Source organism: Phaethon aethereus, assembly GCF_964289735.1.
Source record: "Phaethon aethereus genome assembly, chromosome: 3".
In the NCBI taxonomy this organism is placed as follows: domain Eukaryota; kingdom Metazoa; phylum Chordata; class Aves; order Phaethontiformes; family Phaethontidae; genus Phaethon; species Phaethon aethereus.
The window spans coordinates 25,264,727-25,283,580 of NC_138576.1; the positions used below are offsets into that span (position 1 = coordinate 25,264,727).

Sequence of the window (18,854 nt, forward strand, 5' to 3'; positions counted from 1 at the left end):
AAAGTCTATCTAAACAATTTCTATGACTGCTTTTTTTTTTTTTTTTTAATTAATGGTGGTGTTTTTTCTTGTTTTCCAGAGCCTGTTGCGGTTAGGTTGTCTGGTTTTAGGAGGATACAAGGCAAGCACATTTCTAAGGTTAAGACTTTCATTAACACGTACAATCTAAATGTGCAACCCAAGTTAATTATTCTACTGAGAAAAAGGAGAAGTTCTGTACATAGATATATACTCTTTATTTTGCTTATATACCTCAGGTCTGGAGTACTTGGACAGCATTTTTCTCTGTTTTTATTACAGGCAGGAGATTGCAATGGAAAAAGATACAAACAAAAAAAAATCCACCTCCCCCCTCCTCTTTAAAAGAAGGGGGAGGAACCTATTAATTGGTTTAGACCACAATGAAAAACAATTTAGAAAAGAAGTCAGAAGATTAGGTCATTTGTAATGTTGAGAAAAATATATAGAAAAGAAGGGAATTTACCAAAAAATTAGGATTACATAAATATCTGGGACTGGTAGGAACACAATACGATTATGAGGAGCTCCTATTTAGAAATTTAATTAGAAAAGTTTAACCTAAACCTAACTAGACAGTTCTACTTAAAATATATTTAACATGACAAAAAGATTAAGTGAAATGAAAGCTCTTAAAAGGAAATTAGCTCCATAAATTGATACTATGTCTGTCTTTGTGGGCTTCAAGCTACAGAAAGATCTTTGGATATATATAATCATATAGACACACACACATATATGATATATATTTTTTCCCTTTGTTCTGAACATCATTTCACTGCATTTCTAAGTAGAAATTATAAATTACCCTTCCGAACTTGAGGAAAAATTCCAAAGAATAACACCTACCTCTGCAAATTGGTCTGTGGTCACTCCAGGCAGCCAGTGTATCTGTCACTCTCTGACAAGTGATGCTCTTAGAACCTTGCAGCACATAATTATCTTCACAGGAAAACTGCACGCTTGCACCCACCCTAGGAGAAAAATGGGAGAACGATTAAAATCTATTTTAAATTTCAACCTCCCCAAATAAATGTAAATGTCACCAAAAGACAATATTTCTAGGGCCAAAAAAATAAATTAAGGTGGGAAATTCTACTTCATCATTACCATATGCATAAAAACCAACTTATACTATAGGGAACAGGTCTACTATTTTGTATGTCTACCTTTTAAAGAAGTAAGACCAGGAATATAAAGCAATTGTGATACTAAGTTTCATCCTTTAAACTATGACTTCAATGAATGCATAGAGAGACAGGTTTTTTTAAGAAAGTATATAATCACAGTTCTTTGAGGCAACAAAATTTATTCATTAATAATTTCAACCTCTCTATGGTCTCTTAAATGAGAGAATAAGCAGTTAGGTATGGTAATTTGTCAACATGTAAGGCCAGGAAATATTCATTTCAGTAAATTGTAATCATTCATTAAATATTCTTGACCTTGTTGAAATTTCCTGTTAAAAATTTTGCTAAATGGTAACTTTTATTAGGACTGAAGCTTGACTGTTACAGTTGTAACTTTGAAATGTGTCTCTCTGGAATGATTTCTAACTTCTTCTTTTTCAACAAATAATTTATTTTTGAACAATGTTGACCAATATTTTTGAAGAGTTAAAAAACTGTATAAAGCTACTGTGTATCTCAAAGAGAGATTTGCTAAACAGTATTTACATATCTGCCTCCATTTATTATTTGCGACATTCTTTGTTCCCCATCATTTTCACCCAGTTTTGTTGTTAGCTTTCTTGCACTTTCAATTCTGCATCTGATAATCCCATATTGTGAACTAAGTGATCCTGATGAAGCAGGTTTCTCAGTTTGGTCTTTCTAAGTCATTGAGTCCTAAACACCAGGGGATTGCTAGATGGGAGTCAGAAAGCTCAGTGGTTAAAATTGTGCTATGGAGAACAGCAAATAACTTCACTCACTAACGTCCAGCTCATTCCTAAACTTCAAGCACCAGTATTCTACTAATTTCTCAGACGATCTCACAAACTATATTGTTTATCATTATTATTATGTACTTCTATAGTTCTTTCACAAAACTTTAATAGGATCCTTTTTCTTTTCTTTTTTTTTTTTTTTGTTCTCCTGTTTCTCTCCTCTCCTCTCCTCTCCTCTCCTCTCCTCTCCTCTCCTCTCCTCTCCTCTCCTCTCCTCTCCTCTCCTCTCCTCTCCTCTCTTCTTCTTTTTTCAATTTGAACGTGATGCTTCAAATCTAGGAAAGCTTTAAAACCTATTTTGCTAAACACTTCATTCTTAAACTGTTAAATGTGAAAAAATCAGAAGGGTAGGAAAAATATTGGCTCCTTCCTTCAGTAGTTCATTGGAAATGCATGAAATCCTTTCTTAAAGGCACATTCTTAAAACCCTCAGAAAAATAGACCAAGCATGATTCCAAATACATACCTCAATTTAATCAACAATTAGTTTCTTTTATTGGTAAAGAAAATGTTGATTAATTAATCTGGCATTTTAATGTTTTAAACAGTTCTTAAATGTGTTTTCTCATATTTCCTAGAAGTATAAGCTCTGAACACTTGTTCTATGGAAACAGGAAAAAAATAACCGGTTACCTAGTTGTGATAAATGTAAACTGAGAATTGAAGTATTTACAAATCAGATTAGATAAAGACTTTCCCAACAGTGTAAGGATGTGTGAACCAACATGAAAACTTCAATACTTCCCTGAAGTTTGCAAATATCACAACATGTAAAGAGAATTACAAAATTGTACACATACAAAAAATTAGAGTGAAATGAAATGTATGCTTTCTGGATGTCTCCCCCCAAGAAAGAAAGAAGGGGAGGGAAAAAAAAAAGCACAGGAGAAATACAAATATTCTGATGTCTGATGCAGTAAGTGAAGGATTTCATGTTTAGACTGGACTTTCATTGTTACAGAAGTATGAAAAAAATATATATTAATGAATACATAAAATGTTACACACTAATTTAATCTATACACTTTGATGATTGAATTTGTTTTTCAAACTATTGAAAATTATTCCATTATTCTGTGCAGTATATTGTGATTTTTTGCAAAGCTCTGGAAATACTTTGTGTCTAAGGACTAATAATGTGAACTTCATATATTTTACATGGTGGATATAATCTTTTGAAATGTTTGATCACAAACTAAGTTACACAAAATAAATACGCTGACTATAGCATATTAAAACCAAACAAAAAAATCTAAAAAACTCTATCAAATTAAAGAGCAAGGTAGGAACATGAAGTATTCAGAAGTTCATTGGTGTTAGAATTTGAGGTGGAGAGAAACCTGAATGTCAGCTATAGGCAATGACAAGTACAAGCTTTTGAAAGTCATTTCAAGAATTCTAACTGAACTTCAGCTAGGCTACAGAAGAGCAGCCATAGGTTTTACCAGAATGACAGAGAGTTTTGGACATGGTTTATGTGTGGCTACAGTATACACTGTCTGCTTTAATATCAGCTAAAATCTACCCTTTTTGAAATGCCTACTGTGAGCAATCAGGTTTATGCCATGAGTCTAACAACTAATACTTTCAAGAAAATAATTTTAGTGGAATTTTAATTCTGTTGAGGCTTAGAGAAAAAAGGGAAAAAGTAATAAAAAGTTCTAAATACTGCCAAAGGGAGGTACAGACTAGTACAGACTAAAGGGAGGTACACAGTATAATATATGTGAAGGAAATAAAAAGTTTGTGTAAGTAACTGGTTAATAATGAAATATGTGTGTATATATATATAGTTGTTACATAATGCCTACATTGCAGATATCTGGATCAAACCATATAACTTCAGATGTTTAAGAGAATAGTGGGTATTGAGAAATCTTAGGTGAGCTGAGTCACTAGAGTATTTTCTGCTTCCAGACAATCAGATCTATCTAAATAAGCATCTTAGGGAAGGGGACATACCTGGGCCACACAGTCTACAGTAAAAGTCCTTATATTCTAAGTGACGTCCAAATTACTGAGTCTGTCCATTGATTCTGCTTGACATTTTTCCATTAAAAAAAGGGGGCATCCTTTTATTTCAATCATCCGTATTTTAACTTATTTGATTTGTGATTTTAGGAAATTATTACTTCACTTCATATTCAATAGTTAACATTGACAATTTTTAATTTCTTTTTTCCACATCTTTACGTCCCTAGTCGCTGAGCAAATCTGGGGGCATTGGAAGTGTTTTGTTTTGCTAATTGTCTATGTAAACTTTGAACAGGGGGAAGAAACCAGTTTCCACTTTTTTTTTTTTCTATTTTAAGTTTGAATTGTATCAAAGCAAAATGTGTCCTTCTATAAAGAAAGCTAGAATTTGACTGAAAGAAGCCATTTTTTATAACAAAAAAAATCTATAAGAAATACTAACCATAAGAAATTTAATTTAATTTTAAAAAGCTGGTTTGAAAATTTAAAAGATATTGTTGTTACAAGTGTCGGTGGAATTGTGGAATAGGATTGTATTTTCACAGTACCACACATACCATATAATATTTAAGGAGCGATGAAATGTTGTTGCTTATATCCATTTTAGATTTTGTTTAAACAATCTACTGTTTTGAGATCTCACATAAAAATAAAATGTTATATCGACCCCAAAATTGTATTGATTATGTTTTCCATCATCTAGCAAAGTCTGAGTTGCCATTTCTCGCTCAAAATGAATCCAAGTACCTACTGGATTTTTTTTAAATCACTTAAAATCACCTCCCCTACTTCATGAACTGAACACAGTACAAGCATGGCAGGAGGACAGAATAAAAGGATAAGATTTCAGTACCTTTTTGATTGCTTTATGATATTAGAATGAAGGCCATTATTATGCTGAAAACAATTAAACCCTTTTCAAAGAACTTGTCATCACTGAATCAGTTGGGTTTCAGGCTGTCTTGAAAATAAACCTTTTGCCTTTCCATCAATCCCACTCACAACTTTCAGTAGACTGAAAAAGATTTTGAATAATGTGCATTTTCGTATCTTTTAGTTCAGATTAATATCCACAGTAGTCATCCTCCTGACAAGAACTATAGCTCCTTCTGGTGTCTATACTTGCCTCTTAGAAGAGAAAAAACATTGCCTTTCTTTTACTCTCCACAGTATTTTCACTAGATTGGAGAAACAAAAGTAAGAGCAAATATCGTTTTCCCTTCTCATATGGAAGAGCTTTATTTGTCTTTTCAGAGAAAGAAAAACTAAATTCCAACTGAATTTTCTTTTTAAATGTCAAGCTAGATACAGATAACTAACTTTAAGATAGCTATGATATGTTGTAAATAGATATTAAAAAAAAAGTTTACAGTACATAAAAAACACTTGTTTTTTGCTCTTTCTTGGAAAACTTTCAGGACTTTCTTGGAAACATTCCTCCAGTGTTTGACCATCCTCATAGCAAAAACATTTTTTTTTTTAATCCTGAATCTAGTAGTAATTTACCATGTCCCAACTTCTGTCCATTGCCTCTAGTTCTGTCACTGTCCACCTCTGAGAAGAGTCCAGCTTTCTCTACTCTACATTCTCCTGTTTAGTAACTGTAGACAACAACAAGGTTCTTCAGATTCTCTTAAGGCTGAGCAAACCCATGACTCTCAGCCTCTTCTTATATGTCATGTGCTCAAGATCCCTCACCATCCTGGTCTGCTGAACTTACTCTGATATCCATACTTAATGGACTGCAGAAGGCCCCTTCAGGTGTGAATGCATGCTACTTTTCATTAAACATTTAGGCTAAGGGTTTAACTCTTTCCAGAGGTGCTTTTCTCTCTACGCTAGTAACAGAGTTATCATAGATACTGCCCTTAATTCTTTCAACTAAGTTTTTGATATGGAGGAATTCAGAAGAAGAGGTGTGCTCTGCACCCTTTATGACTATGAGGAGAGACTCAAAGGGAGGAGGGAAACTGAGGCATACCTGCACAAATAGTAAAGTAAAATACTCTCCAAAATAACAGTATACAGGTACCCCTCAGATGAATACATGCAGACACTTTGATACATCTTGAGGAGTTATATCTTAGTATCTCTTTTTTACCTCATCTTCTACCAACTGATATTTCTTTCCTCAGTACATCAAGCATTAATAAAGATCTAGATAAAAATTACATTTGTTTTCCTAAAACAGCAAGTGCATGCTATATTTTTTTATCATACAATTTCGCTTGCAGCAGCTGTACTTGCCAAGTTGAATCAGAATATATAGAACAGGATAGTAGCAAACATCTTCTGGACAGTTTGTATCCCTCTAGCCTATTTATTGAAAAGCTTATTTTGCTTCATTATTTTTTAAACACATTTAACTGTTGTCCTGTTGCTAATGAAATAATGAATTTGCATATAACTGATTCTCTTAACATTGGAATTGTTTATGAGTTCTCAAACTCCTTTGAGGGTAAACAGAAAAATCCAAAAGGAGTAGGTCAGTCAGAAATAGAATAGATTTTGAAATTATTTTTCCCATCAGTTATGCCCTAGCTTGGAAAAGCCATGATTCAGGAGTTAGGTTTGATTAACTTGCTTTCTGGAGCTGCAGAGAACTTTGCAGAATTCCTTCTAATTCGTATGAAATTTTCCTTTCCGTTTACTCTTAGGTCTGCCTGTCCATTCCCTGCTGAACAATTTATAAATCTCTGCATGAGCTGCAGGCTCCCATATCCTTCTTTTGACCCTCGTCTCTGCCACATCTTGATGTTTCTGGGTTTTTTCACCAACAGGGAAAGAGCAACCTTCTTCCTTTCTCCAAACGGGTCCATTTGATGTCATCTTTTTATAATGAATATAACAAAAGCTTAAAATAAAAAAGCAAGGAGATGGCATTCATGACAGCCTTACACACTGAATTTACTATGTTTCCCAAGTTTTTTCACAACCTTTAAATAGTGGGAAAACAGACAATTCTCTCTGGTTCTTCTTCTATGCTGTCCAAAGAGTTCTGCCTTTCCTACGTAGACATGATTATTATGCTCTAAAATTTATATTTAAAATTCACTGACTTAAAAAAGAAACATGCAAAAACAATTCAAGATATGCAATGGACTGGAGCTATTTTGACAAAGACTCAACACATTTAAAACTAGGGAAACTAGGAAAAAATCTGTAGTTGCATGCTCCGTACACATGTAACAAGGAATACTTTCCTCTTGGTCATATAGAGAACTAAATGTGCCCACCTGAAATCAGAGCCCACCCTTTTCCCATTTTCAGGAATTCCAGGATCAGGACACGTATCAGATGCAATTGCATCCCCACCCTGGGTCACTGCAAAGTAAAGAGAAAAAAAAAAAAGAATTAGACATGCAACTGTAAAGATGACTCTTCACTTTTCCCACACTTTAACTTCCATGGTCTGAATTCAACCATACGCATATTCATATTTTTTCTTGCAACAGTACAAATTATTACCAAAAAGAAGCCCCAAATAATTGATTTATTTGGTGTTTGGGTTTTTTTTTTTTTGTTATGATAAACCAACATGTTTTGTTTCTGTGGAAAAATATATGATTGATTTCCCATAGTCAATCATCTTTCTATGGATATACTAAGTTAAGATTCATGGCTTTTCTCAGACAGGAAAAACAACATTTCTTGATTTCTTGAAGTCACCTTCTGAAATATTCACAACACACGATCGTAAGATTAAGATAGTACAAGAAAATAAAATCTCATTTAACCTTCTGTCCATATGGACTTGAAATACACAAAAGCTAAGTACCCAACTGTAAAATAGAAATATTTTTATGAAGTTAAAATTCACCTCAAAAATATACAGAGCAATGCATTTGTAAGCAGCTGAATATGTGTTCATGCAAATGAGGCTCAAAATCTCTACTTTGTGCTTTCAAGCAGGAATAGAAAGAGTAGGAATCATATACTGTTCCATTCCTTTTGTCCTCTGTTCTTTCTCCCTCCAGACTGCCAGATATTTAAATAATACTAGGTATATAAATATGTAAACTTAAAGTTCTTTCAAAACTCAAAACAATCGGAACATTCAATTTTCACTTTTTTAGTTCTTCATTTGTAAAAATGTATTTAAGAAATATGTGGAATTAAAAGGAATTAATCATAAAGACATAAATTAACAGAGAACAGTGTGAATATATGTAAAATCTAAATAGACATGTGCTTTCTATCCTGCACATGCGCACATGTGTGTCCTTGCATAGTTACACGCTTCCTGCCTTTCTGTTTCCTCCACAGAAGAATAGAGCTAGTAGAAATTTGTGGATTACATTTTTCATCTTAAAAGATTTTTGGGAAAACCTTAAGGAAGGGGCAGAATGTTCTTCCTGAATAATAAAAAAAAAAGTTAGTTGGAGTATTTTAGCTGCACACAGTAAATTACACCAGCCTGAGTGGATTACAGATGACAGCATTACAGCTGAAAGGTGATGAGAGATGAGATGTAAAAAGTGGCTGGTTTTCCCACACAGTGATATGCTTTCAAATTGAATACAGCAGCAAACAGAGTGGTCCCAAGCAAGATACATACAATCATATGGTAAGTGCTATAAATCTTTATGTCTGTTTTGGCAGCATCAAGGACAATTAATTTATACAGAAATCCAAAGTTTTACAGGAGAAGATATAAAGAAATAAAAAACTGCATTACAGCACTACAAAGATATAACTAAGACAAAGCACTATAAGTACCAAAATTCTTGACCTCAGCATAGATTCTTCTTGAAGTAGAGTATAATTACAGTGTATTTCAACATTTGTCTGCATACTTTTTTTTTATTTTTGAATGATTTAAAAATATAGGAAAGGAAAGGAATCATCTCTTTCTTCACATCTTTTTAACACTACTTATTATATTGTATACTGCTTGTCTCAGAAATATTTTTTTAAACTAGACGAAAGATTATGATAATCTCAGAAACATTTTTGCAGACAAATTAAAAATATGTTTTACTTAAAAATATATTTCCTGATAAATAAAAAAACCAAGCATTAGTAAAAATCCAGTTCATCTGGTCAAAAGTACAGCATCTCGAATTTATCATCTTGAACACACTCCAGACCAAGATTCCAATCCTGTTAATTTTATGAATATTATTTAGATTTATAAAGATTTTTGTGTGTGTGAATAAAGGCTTTCAGAACAAGTCTATACTAGTTTGTAAACATTTATTTTATTCAGAGAATTTACTTTTGTAATTTCTTAGGAAATGTCAGCATTGAAATGTTGTTTAGTTGAAATAGTCAAAACCTGATCTTGCTAGAAAAGCAGCCTGTTGTACCCTGTTGTTCCTTAAAATAAATAATCTTCCTACTAATATTTCTTCACTTTTTTCATGAAAAAAATAAAATATTTACTACTTTCAGCACAGAAGTGTAGTGGAGGTGAGGTTCAATTTTGACTACTGGATCACCAAAACACAAAAATAAGCAATATGACTGATACTGTTATTCGACATATCAAGTGTATTAAACTTGAACTTTATGGTAACAACTGTAATACAAGGTGGAGAACACTGCCTTTGCTTTCATGTTTTAAGCACAAACACTCTGAAGTTACCTCTTACTACAGACATAAATATACAATGCATAAGTATTTTGTTTGGGACAGCAGAAAATGTTGACTGAGACCTTACAGCACTGAATGAAGTGTTCTCTCCAAATGGATGATATTTGCAAAATTTTTGGCTCAGTCCCTGCCTTCCTCTGTCAACACACTCTGACACCAATATCAGGGAAGGGTGATTCAAACTATCGTTTACCCAGAGAAATACTGTCTCTTGAAACAGAGCAGGTGTCATACATCTGGAACTCGGCACATCTTCCTCAGTGTCTACTGGCCTTGTTAAACATGGCCCAGGTATTAGCTTCTACTTTCCCCAATGAACTGTCAAGTGTTTTTTAACAGATGGTGGTTGCATGACATGCTGTCACAACAAAATAAATCCAATTCCCTGTAAAACAAGCCTGTCTGATTTAATCTTTCCAGATGGAAAAAAAGGAACAAATTTCTCAAATTAGTGAAACTATTTAGTACCTTTAGTGGGACACCAGGGACTTTAGTGCATTTATAAATATATGTATATAATTTTAAATGTTAATATGCCAGTTTACCTGCCAGTATTTTGGAATTTATCTAAATATTGGTAAATATTTAACAATAGACAAATACCAGTAGACAAACCTTATGGTTGTTATCTACTACGGGCCACCTCATCAAGGAGAGCCTATTGACAAAGCCTTACTCCAGCTACAGGAGGCATTGTGCTTGCAGGCGCTCATCCTGCTGGGGGACTTCAACCACACCGATATCTGCTGGAGAAGTAGCATGGTGAGCTGTAGGCAATCCAGAAGACTCCTGCTGGAGTGCATGGAGGATAAATTCTTATGCCAGGTAATAGACAGCCCTACCAGAGGGCATGCCATACTGGACCTGTTGGTCACCAATGCAAGTGAGCTAACTGGTGATGTCAGGATTGTAGGCAGCCTGGGTTGCAGTGATCATGCGCTGGTGGAGTTTGTAATCCTGAGGGATATGGGGCAGGCAAAGAGTAAAGTCAGGACCCTGAATTTCAGGAAAGCAAACTTCCAGCTCTTCAAGGGGTTTGTCAACAGGAACCCCTGGGAAACTGCCCTCAGGGACAAGGGAGCAGAACAGAACTGGCAGATCTTTAAGGACGCTTCCCACAGAGCGCAAGAGCTCTCGATCCCCAGGTGTCAGAAATCAGGAAAGGAAGGCAAGAGGCCAGCACGGCTGAGTCGAGACCTGCTGGGAAAACTAAAGGGCAAGAAGGAAATGCACAGGCAGTGGAAGTGGGGACAGGTATCCTGGGATGAGTACAGAGAGGGTGCCTGGTTTTGTAGAGATGTCAGGAGGACCAAGGTGCAGCTAGAGCTGAACTTGGCAAGGGATGCAAAGAATAATAAGAAGGGCTTCTACAGGTATGTCAGCCAGATAAGGAAGGTCAAAGAAAGAGTACCCTCCTTGAGGTACGCTTTCGTAAACCTGAACATATACACCCCACCCTGAGCAAGACTGGCAAACTGGTAATAACAGGTAAGGAGAAGGATGAGGTACTCAACGGCTTCTTTACCTCAGTCTTCACTGACAGTGTCTCCTCCCACAGCTCTCAAGGGAATGGACTGGAAGACGAGGACTAGAGGAGAAAAGTCTCTCCCACAGTAAGAGAAGATCAGGTTTGAGACCACCTCAGGAATCTGCACATACACAAGTTGATGGGACCTGATGAGATGCATCCCAGAGTCCTGAGCGAACTGGCTGATGTAGTTGACAAGACACTCTCCATGATATTTGAAAAGTCAGGTGAAGACCCTGGAGACTGGAAAAAGGGAAATATTGCACCCATTTTTTAAAAAGGTAACAAGGAGGACCCTGGTAATTATGGGCCTGTTAGCCTCCCTTCTGTGCCTGGTAAGATCATGGAGCACATCCTCACAGAAGACATGAGCCAGCAAAGTGCACTCAGCCCAGCGGGGCAACTGCATCCTGGGCTGCATCAAAAGAAGCATGGCCAGCAGGTCGACGGAGGTCATTCTGCTCCTCTACTCCACTCTGGTGAGACCTAACCTGGAGTCCTGCATCCAGCCCTGGAGACCTCAGCATAGGAAAGACATGTAACCGTTGAGGCAGGTCCAGAGGAGGGCCACAAAAATGCTCAGAGGGACAGAACACATCTCCTATGAAGAAAGGCTGAGAGAGTTGGGGTTGTTCAGCCTGGAGAAGAGAGGGGTCTGGGGATACCTTATTGCAGTCTTCCAGTTACTTCAAGGGGACTTCTAAAAAAGATGGGAACAGACTTTTTAGCAGGGCCAGTAGCAATAGCACAAGGGGTAATGGTTTTAAACTAAAAGAGGATAGATTTCAACTAGATCTAAGGAAAAAATGTTTCACTATGAGGGTGGTGAAACACTGGCACAGGTTGCCCAGAGAGGTGGTAGATGCCCCATCCCTGGACACATTCCATGTCAGGTTGGATGGGGCTCTGAGCAGCCTGATCTAGTTGCAGCTGTCCCTGCTCATTGCAGGGGGCTTGGACTAGAGGACCTTTAAAGGTCCCTTCTAATCCAAAATATTCTATGATTCTGCAATTAGATTTTAAGATTTTAATGTGTTTTTTTTTCCTCCAACATTTTTTATCATTCAGACTGAAAATATATGAAAAAACGCCCAAGTGAATCCCTGTCAGAGACCTTTATCTTCCTGTTTCAATCCTGTCAGATTTTCCCTTTATCCACTGCTATGAAATATTATGCACTACTACTGAGATCCATAACATGTGGAAGGAGAAAGTATCACCTTTGATGTGTGTTTCTCACTTCCAGAATACGTTTAAAACTTTCAGTCTCTTTCTGAAAGCATCTCTTACAGATGTCATCTAGTATTCATCCAATCACATGCCCAATCTCCCACTGTTTTACCTTTAAAGAAAAGGACTTCTGTGTGCCCTTGAAAGACCCATGTCTTATCATTTTGTACTCTTTTAAAATGATACTCTATAAAGTTTCATTTACCTAGGATGTTTCATGCATTTTACATCTTTCTTCCGATTGTTTCTTCTTTATCGTCTGAAACTTAAATTGCTGCTCTTTACTTTCAAAGCTTATTCACAGACTATCTGTATTTTAACTATCATCTGTTTTCATTTTAGAATTTTAAAATGAAAAGCAATGAAGTTATTAAGGAAAATGTAAGGTAATTTCCCTATTTAAAGCTTGCCAAGCTTAGAAATAAATATCAATTATGCAGAAACTTTGGCACAGCTATGCACTTATTAATGGCATTTATCTTAAAACACTTACAATGTTCCTCTGTACTATGAATATAAACTTAAAGTTTGTAAACCTGTATTTATGACAAATAAATTTAAGACTAGTCTAAATATCAGCCTCTGCCAATGTTTTTTTAGTACATTCGTAATATAGCCTCTCTGTTTTCAAAGGACATGTAAGTGTACATAAACCTGGCAAATATCAAAGTAAGATACTGTTTTACATAGATAATTCTTCACACTGTATCCCAGTTGCACACAGTTCTTCATCAGCTAGAGAAAATGGTGTGTGTTCCATGAGACTAATATAAGAAAAAGCATTTGAAATCACAGGGCAGGGAGAACAGTGAGGAAAGATCCTTGTCTTTTTTTTTTTAATATTAGTTACTGTAGAGTCTAAGAGAACTCTGCCTTTCTTTAACAGTGTTTGAGAACATCAAAGATGCTTCAACCACCAGACATGTCTGTAGTATAGAGACAGAGCATTTGCAGTAGATGCAACTTAACTTTGGAACTTCTCGTAGTGCCGTGCTACTATACACTGCAAAACTTTCATATTCTTGGGCCTTTCTGCAGAGATAGCTGAAGAGAAGCTGTGAGTTCATTAATGTGATGGACAGCTTTTCAGTCTATATACAACCACTATGGTTAACACTGGTGATTTAAATTTCTATTTCATAAAAAAATATGTTCTTTCGTTACTGACTGAGAATGAATTAGTGTGATTCCTTCCATTTGCTCAGTTGGGATCATGTGGACTGGAGTTTCCACAGCTTTGGAGGTCATCTTTATTGTTTTACTTGGCATATAACATAGTAAGAATAGAAATCCCTAAGAATTCTATTAACATTTCGCATGTTCTAATTCTAACACAATAGTACAGGAGAACTGTAAACAGAAATCAGACTTTTAAAAGTTGTAATCATAATATTAAACAGTTAGCAGATACATTAACAACCTAATTTAGCTCAGCATTTGGGAAATGTTTTACTTTAATCAAGCAGCAATATTAGGCAGGAGGAAGAGATGGTGCAACATCTGTTTTATGCAGCAAGACAAGCAACATGAGATCTCCCTTGTCATGATATCGGTTCTACTCAAGGCAAGACGCCCTGCTTTAGATGCATTTGGAATCTGAATGCACATTAATGATCTACTCATGCTCATGTAAAGTATGTGATGAAACCCTTTGAAGGGCTGGACTTTAAAGTAAAAAGTTATTTTGTATAGATGCATTGTACTGCATATCTTTCTTCAGTAGCTTTTAGGTTAGTAACAAATATTTGGTCTTCATGCTTCAGGCTGCAACACCTACAGTTTCAAACTTAAGTTTTGACAGTCTATTTGGACATTCACTCATTCTAACACTTACTAACTTACTAACATCAGCAACCTATAGAAAGATTCTGAATTTAAAAAAAAATAAATACATAAACACAGGAACACTCATTCATTCAATAATTTGTTTTGAATAATTTTCAAATTAAACAAAAAATTGCAAGAATCACCTACAAGAAGGCCTTGTCAAATGCTGCATGAAGGTTAGAGAAAAGAAGATCCTAAAATTCACTGTGGAAAGATATTATAAGAAATGACAGTTTTTCTAAAGCAGACTGACAAATTTCTAAACTGAACAAGACTTTACAATGAATGAATATTTTATCTCTCTATTATGATGAAAATAAAAGCTGACATATGTAAATATCAGTCTCTTTTCCAGCCAAGAAGTCACACATAAGTACAATGACACTGTATCAATGAAACAAGATATTAGAGGCACTAATTAATGTATTAGAGCCACATCTTGATTGTTCATTAAGCTCCTTAGATTTATGTTTATTTACATTTTAATTTTGGAAAAGGTTGATTCATGTTAAAATAAAACCTAACAGTTCTAGACATGACTTTGGTCATTAAATAATTATGCTTCAAAAATGAATCCAAAACAATTCAATTATTCTTTATCAAGTATACTAGAAATTACTTATTTCACACATTAGTGAATAATGTGGTTGTTGGAAAAGAAAAAAAGGCATATATACCTAATGTCTTGACATGACAGTATATGGAGAAAAGATGTAAAAGATTATCATTGTATAAAAGAACTGAATATACTGGGGCTGTTTTGAATTTAGAAAGTTGGAATTAATGTATGAAAAGAAAGATTTTAGAGCACAAAAGCTTCAATCCACAAATACATTCACAGGCAGAATTAATTGAATGAAATTTTCCACTGTAAGTTTTGCTGCTTTTCCTCTAAAATTTGTCAGTTACTCACATCCTGAGGATAATTTCAAGCTTTCAATGTTTTTTACTTACCTGGCTCAAAATAAAAGAATGAATTTGAGATTAATTTTAATGGTCAGATTACATATACAGCAGGAGGTCTTTTTTTGTTTGCAAAGACTTTTATTAGAAGGCTTCTCATGTGTTGCACTTCTTAGCATAAGCTTTAGCGATTTCAAGATAGTGTCTTACTGCAGATAATCGGGCAGCAGGTTAGGGTCATGATTAAACCTATAAATAATTTCTTCACATACACTGAGTCATCTGTGGTAATTTTTATTTTTAAAACTATGACATGGTCACAAAAGGGAAAACCAGTTCATTTTACATGAAAATATGCATAAAAGTCACACTAAGTTATTTTAATAATTTTGGTCTACATTAAAAAAGTAATAATTTGTTTTGTCTCTTAAACACTTCATCAAATTAGAGGCCATAAACTGGATTTAACTTCCCCCCCCCCCCAATATCTCTTTTGTACAAAGATATAAATTAAAATATTAAGTTGGAACCCTAATAATGAGATACAAGGGCATTACTTCTATGGGTATACAAAAGTATATGCTTAGTAACAGATACTGCCTCGTAATTAAGTAAGATGACAGACTTGATAGAAAATACAGATTTGAGTAGAAATAATTGCTGCAACCAAAATACCATGACAAAAAATACATATTTCAACTGGACAAATAAATATAAAGAGTGGTATATAGTATTTTTCCACATAATTTCATCCAGGTTTTTAGAAGACAGGAAAAATACTGTAGCAAAATGAGTTGGTGATCCATATATGCTCCATCATAGGCTTTAAGTAACTCCTTCAGTAGAATTAGAATAACACTGATCTGTACAGCCAACAAAAATAAAACTGCATTAAACTTATTCGGATGAAGAAGTGACAGATTACTGAAACGCAGAAAGGCAGAAAAGAAAGAGATAGACAAGAAAGGACAGGTAATGAAAGTTTTGAAGTTCAACAACATAACTACTTTCAAGAAGATACTTCAAACTCTTTTTTCCATAATTTACCTATTAAGTGACTATAATGTTTTTAAATACCATTGAATGGGAAAATATGGTCATGATGACACCAGATGACATAAGCTCATAAGGCCATTCTGGGCAGTTATACAAGGAGAAACCATTATCCAAAACCTGCCCAGGTGAATTTGGGCCCAGAACACTCTTACAGATGGTATTGTGTTTCTTCAAAATGGTTAAGAAATCTTCCAATGTATTGTTCTACTAGTTCAGCAAGCCATAGACAGCTGTTAGACTTCATTTAAAACTCAAGTTCTCCAGTGTTTCTCACTACAAGAGTGTTTTAGCTTCAAAAGTTTATATAGTTTGACCATCCCTCTTGCTTTAAAAAGTCAGATAAAAAATATTAATTTCTGCAACAGAAAATATAAAAAACCTTATAATTTTAACATGCTAAAGATAATTCCTTTAGGATTTTTTGAGTAAAATCTAGCACCTTCATACACTAGGAAATTATCATCCCATTGGATTGCAACTGCCAACACTTGGTTAAAATACAGGATCTCTGTAGTTTAACATTATATTTATGGCACTCCTTTCTACAACAGTTGGGGATTTCTACTTGCTATAAACAAAGCAGCTGGTATGTCCCTCTTATCCTTTTTATTCCTTAGTGATCACAAGGCCTGAGAATAGATTGCCCTTACATAAATCCAATAGTGGTTTTGTCCATTCTTAGAGAGTGAATCAGCAATCAAAAAAAAAAAAAAAAAGTTTTTTTCTCATTTGATTGTGTTCTGTTTGTGTTTCCCAAGGGAATTTGACCACTTCTCCTTTGCATCCAACTCCGTTTTCATCAACTGGATATAAGATTTATTGCAGTTTAATGAAGCAATTTAAGGCTCAGCAGATGCATAGCTTTCAGTCGGTCTGGGAGCTTATTCATCCAGCTTTTCTTGAAGTCATGAAGAGCCTGCTCACTCATAGCAACATTTGTTTTTATGTTTACCTCCAGATATGTGCAACAATTTAAATAAATATATTTTCACATAGCTAAGAAATTCCACATTTGGGAACTGTGGGGAGAAATTGTCAAGTATTTACCTTTTTATTGTAATTAACCATTTGTATTTTAGCCTGATTAAAATACGGCTTAAAGGGTAGAGGTGAAAGGATAAATTTCAGTTTTAGCAGTAAGTTATAATTTAAATATATTTTCCCCACGAAATAGAATATATTGTGAACTGGCATATATTCTATTTCCCCCATTTCTATGAGGAAATTCCTACAAGTCACACGAAAGCTACAGTTCAGAATCAGACGCATTCACTATATATATTTCTGAGGGGAGCTGGTCGAGGTCTTCCACAATGCACACACAACTATGCAAACCTGCTGAGATACTGTTTGGCTCATTAAAGATGAAGCTGCATCATGAAAGATGGAGACTCCTTCGATAATTGCAAACACAAGATTTTCACAGGTGTTGAATTTATCAGACCCTGGGAATAGACGACTGAGCTTGCAAAAACCAGGCCAACCATACCGAAAGCATGTATCCATGATTCCCTTCAGCTGATTGTCCACACACAACAAGCTACTGTTGCCAACAAGTACTGTTAACTTAAGTGCTCTAAAAAGCTGAAGTTTTCCAGTGAGTGAAGGTCACTCACCAATGATTCAATACAGTTCCACCAGATGGAACACATAAGTTCACATTATGCTTGCGTTAAGGACTTGACGCCGTAGTAAGAGTGCCGCAAGACTGCAAAATCCATCAGTCATTAACACTTGCCAGAGCTGAAGCTGTTCATACCTGAAAATGTACAAACCCATTTTTGCCTTTTCATTTTAATTTATGATTTATGAAAGATACCAATTTAAAAATATTGTGCCTTCATTAATCCAGATACTTAAATAATGATCTATATCACGTCTCTATATTGCTCAAGGTCACAAGGGGAAGGCAGAGAAGAAACTGTCCCACATCACTGTATAACAACTGTATTATGCTGTCTTTGTGGCTTATAATAAAACTATTTAGCGCTCACATATAGTCATCAAACCTATTAAGTTCTCATAACGTTAAAGACATTTTAATATAAAAGTATTATAAGCTCCTATGTCATTATTTCGGATTCCAGTGTTATTTCATGACTTGCTGCAGATAATGATACTTTTGCACCAATTGCAAAGATCAAACTTTGACTGCAAAATATTTCTTTCCAGTCATGAAAAATGATTTTACTATCTTAGTATTATGTAATACTCAAACACAAAGAAATGGAAAACCATGACCTCAGTGAAATCAACTGATAAAATATCGGTAATAATAGGGGGTGCAGGATTTTATCTGATAGGCAAATGAAATAAAAATATCCTGAAAAAATATTACCATTTATTTTTCACAGCGTATGACAGGAAGGTAAAGCAAAAACTTGACATAAAAATTAAGTTACCATTAAGCAATTGCCCTTTGCAGACCACATGATAAGATATGTGTAAGGCTTAAACACATGGCTAAGAGTAAACAGAGTTGTTTCTTTTTGCAGTACCACTTCATTCAGAAACGTAGGAAATTCAGTAATTTACTTCGAAACAACAGAGCAGATTAAGAGTCAGTAATAAAGAGCAATTTTATATTATTATTTATTTATTTTCTGGGATATCCAGAAGCATTATTTTCAAAAGAAATAAACCCAATATTTTGCTTTGTCTCAGTGGCTTAGAAGCTTGGAAAATTCCATTTTTCACCAGCATCAGGTTATAAACTCACCCTACATTGCTATTTATGTGTAAATATACTTCCATTTTATAACATATTTTATTGA

At 34.8% G+C, this 18,854-nt stretch overlaps 1 protein-coding gene across 1 annotated transcript in view; it reads right to left on the minus strand.

The window, feature by feature from the left end:
• The window catches only part of CSMD1 (CUB and Sushi multiple domains 1), a gene marked incomplete at both ends in the record, with an annotated part of 1,255,958 nt that overhangs the window by 410,276 nt on the left and 826,828 nt on the right, over nt 1–18,854 (minus strand). Inside the window, 2 exons of the mRNA XM_081998094.1 lie at nt 868–992; nt 7,177–7,264. Of these exons, the coding sequence (XP_081854220.1) occupies nt 868–992; nt 7,177–7,264 (213 nt within the window). The remainder of the gene's footprint in view (nt 1–867; nt 993–7,176; nt 7,265–18,854) is intronic.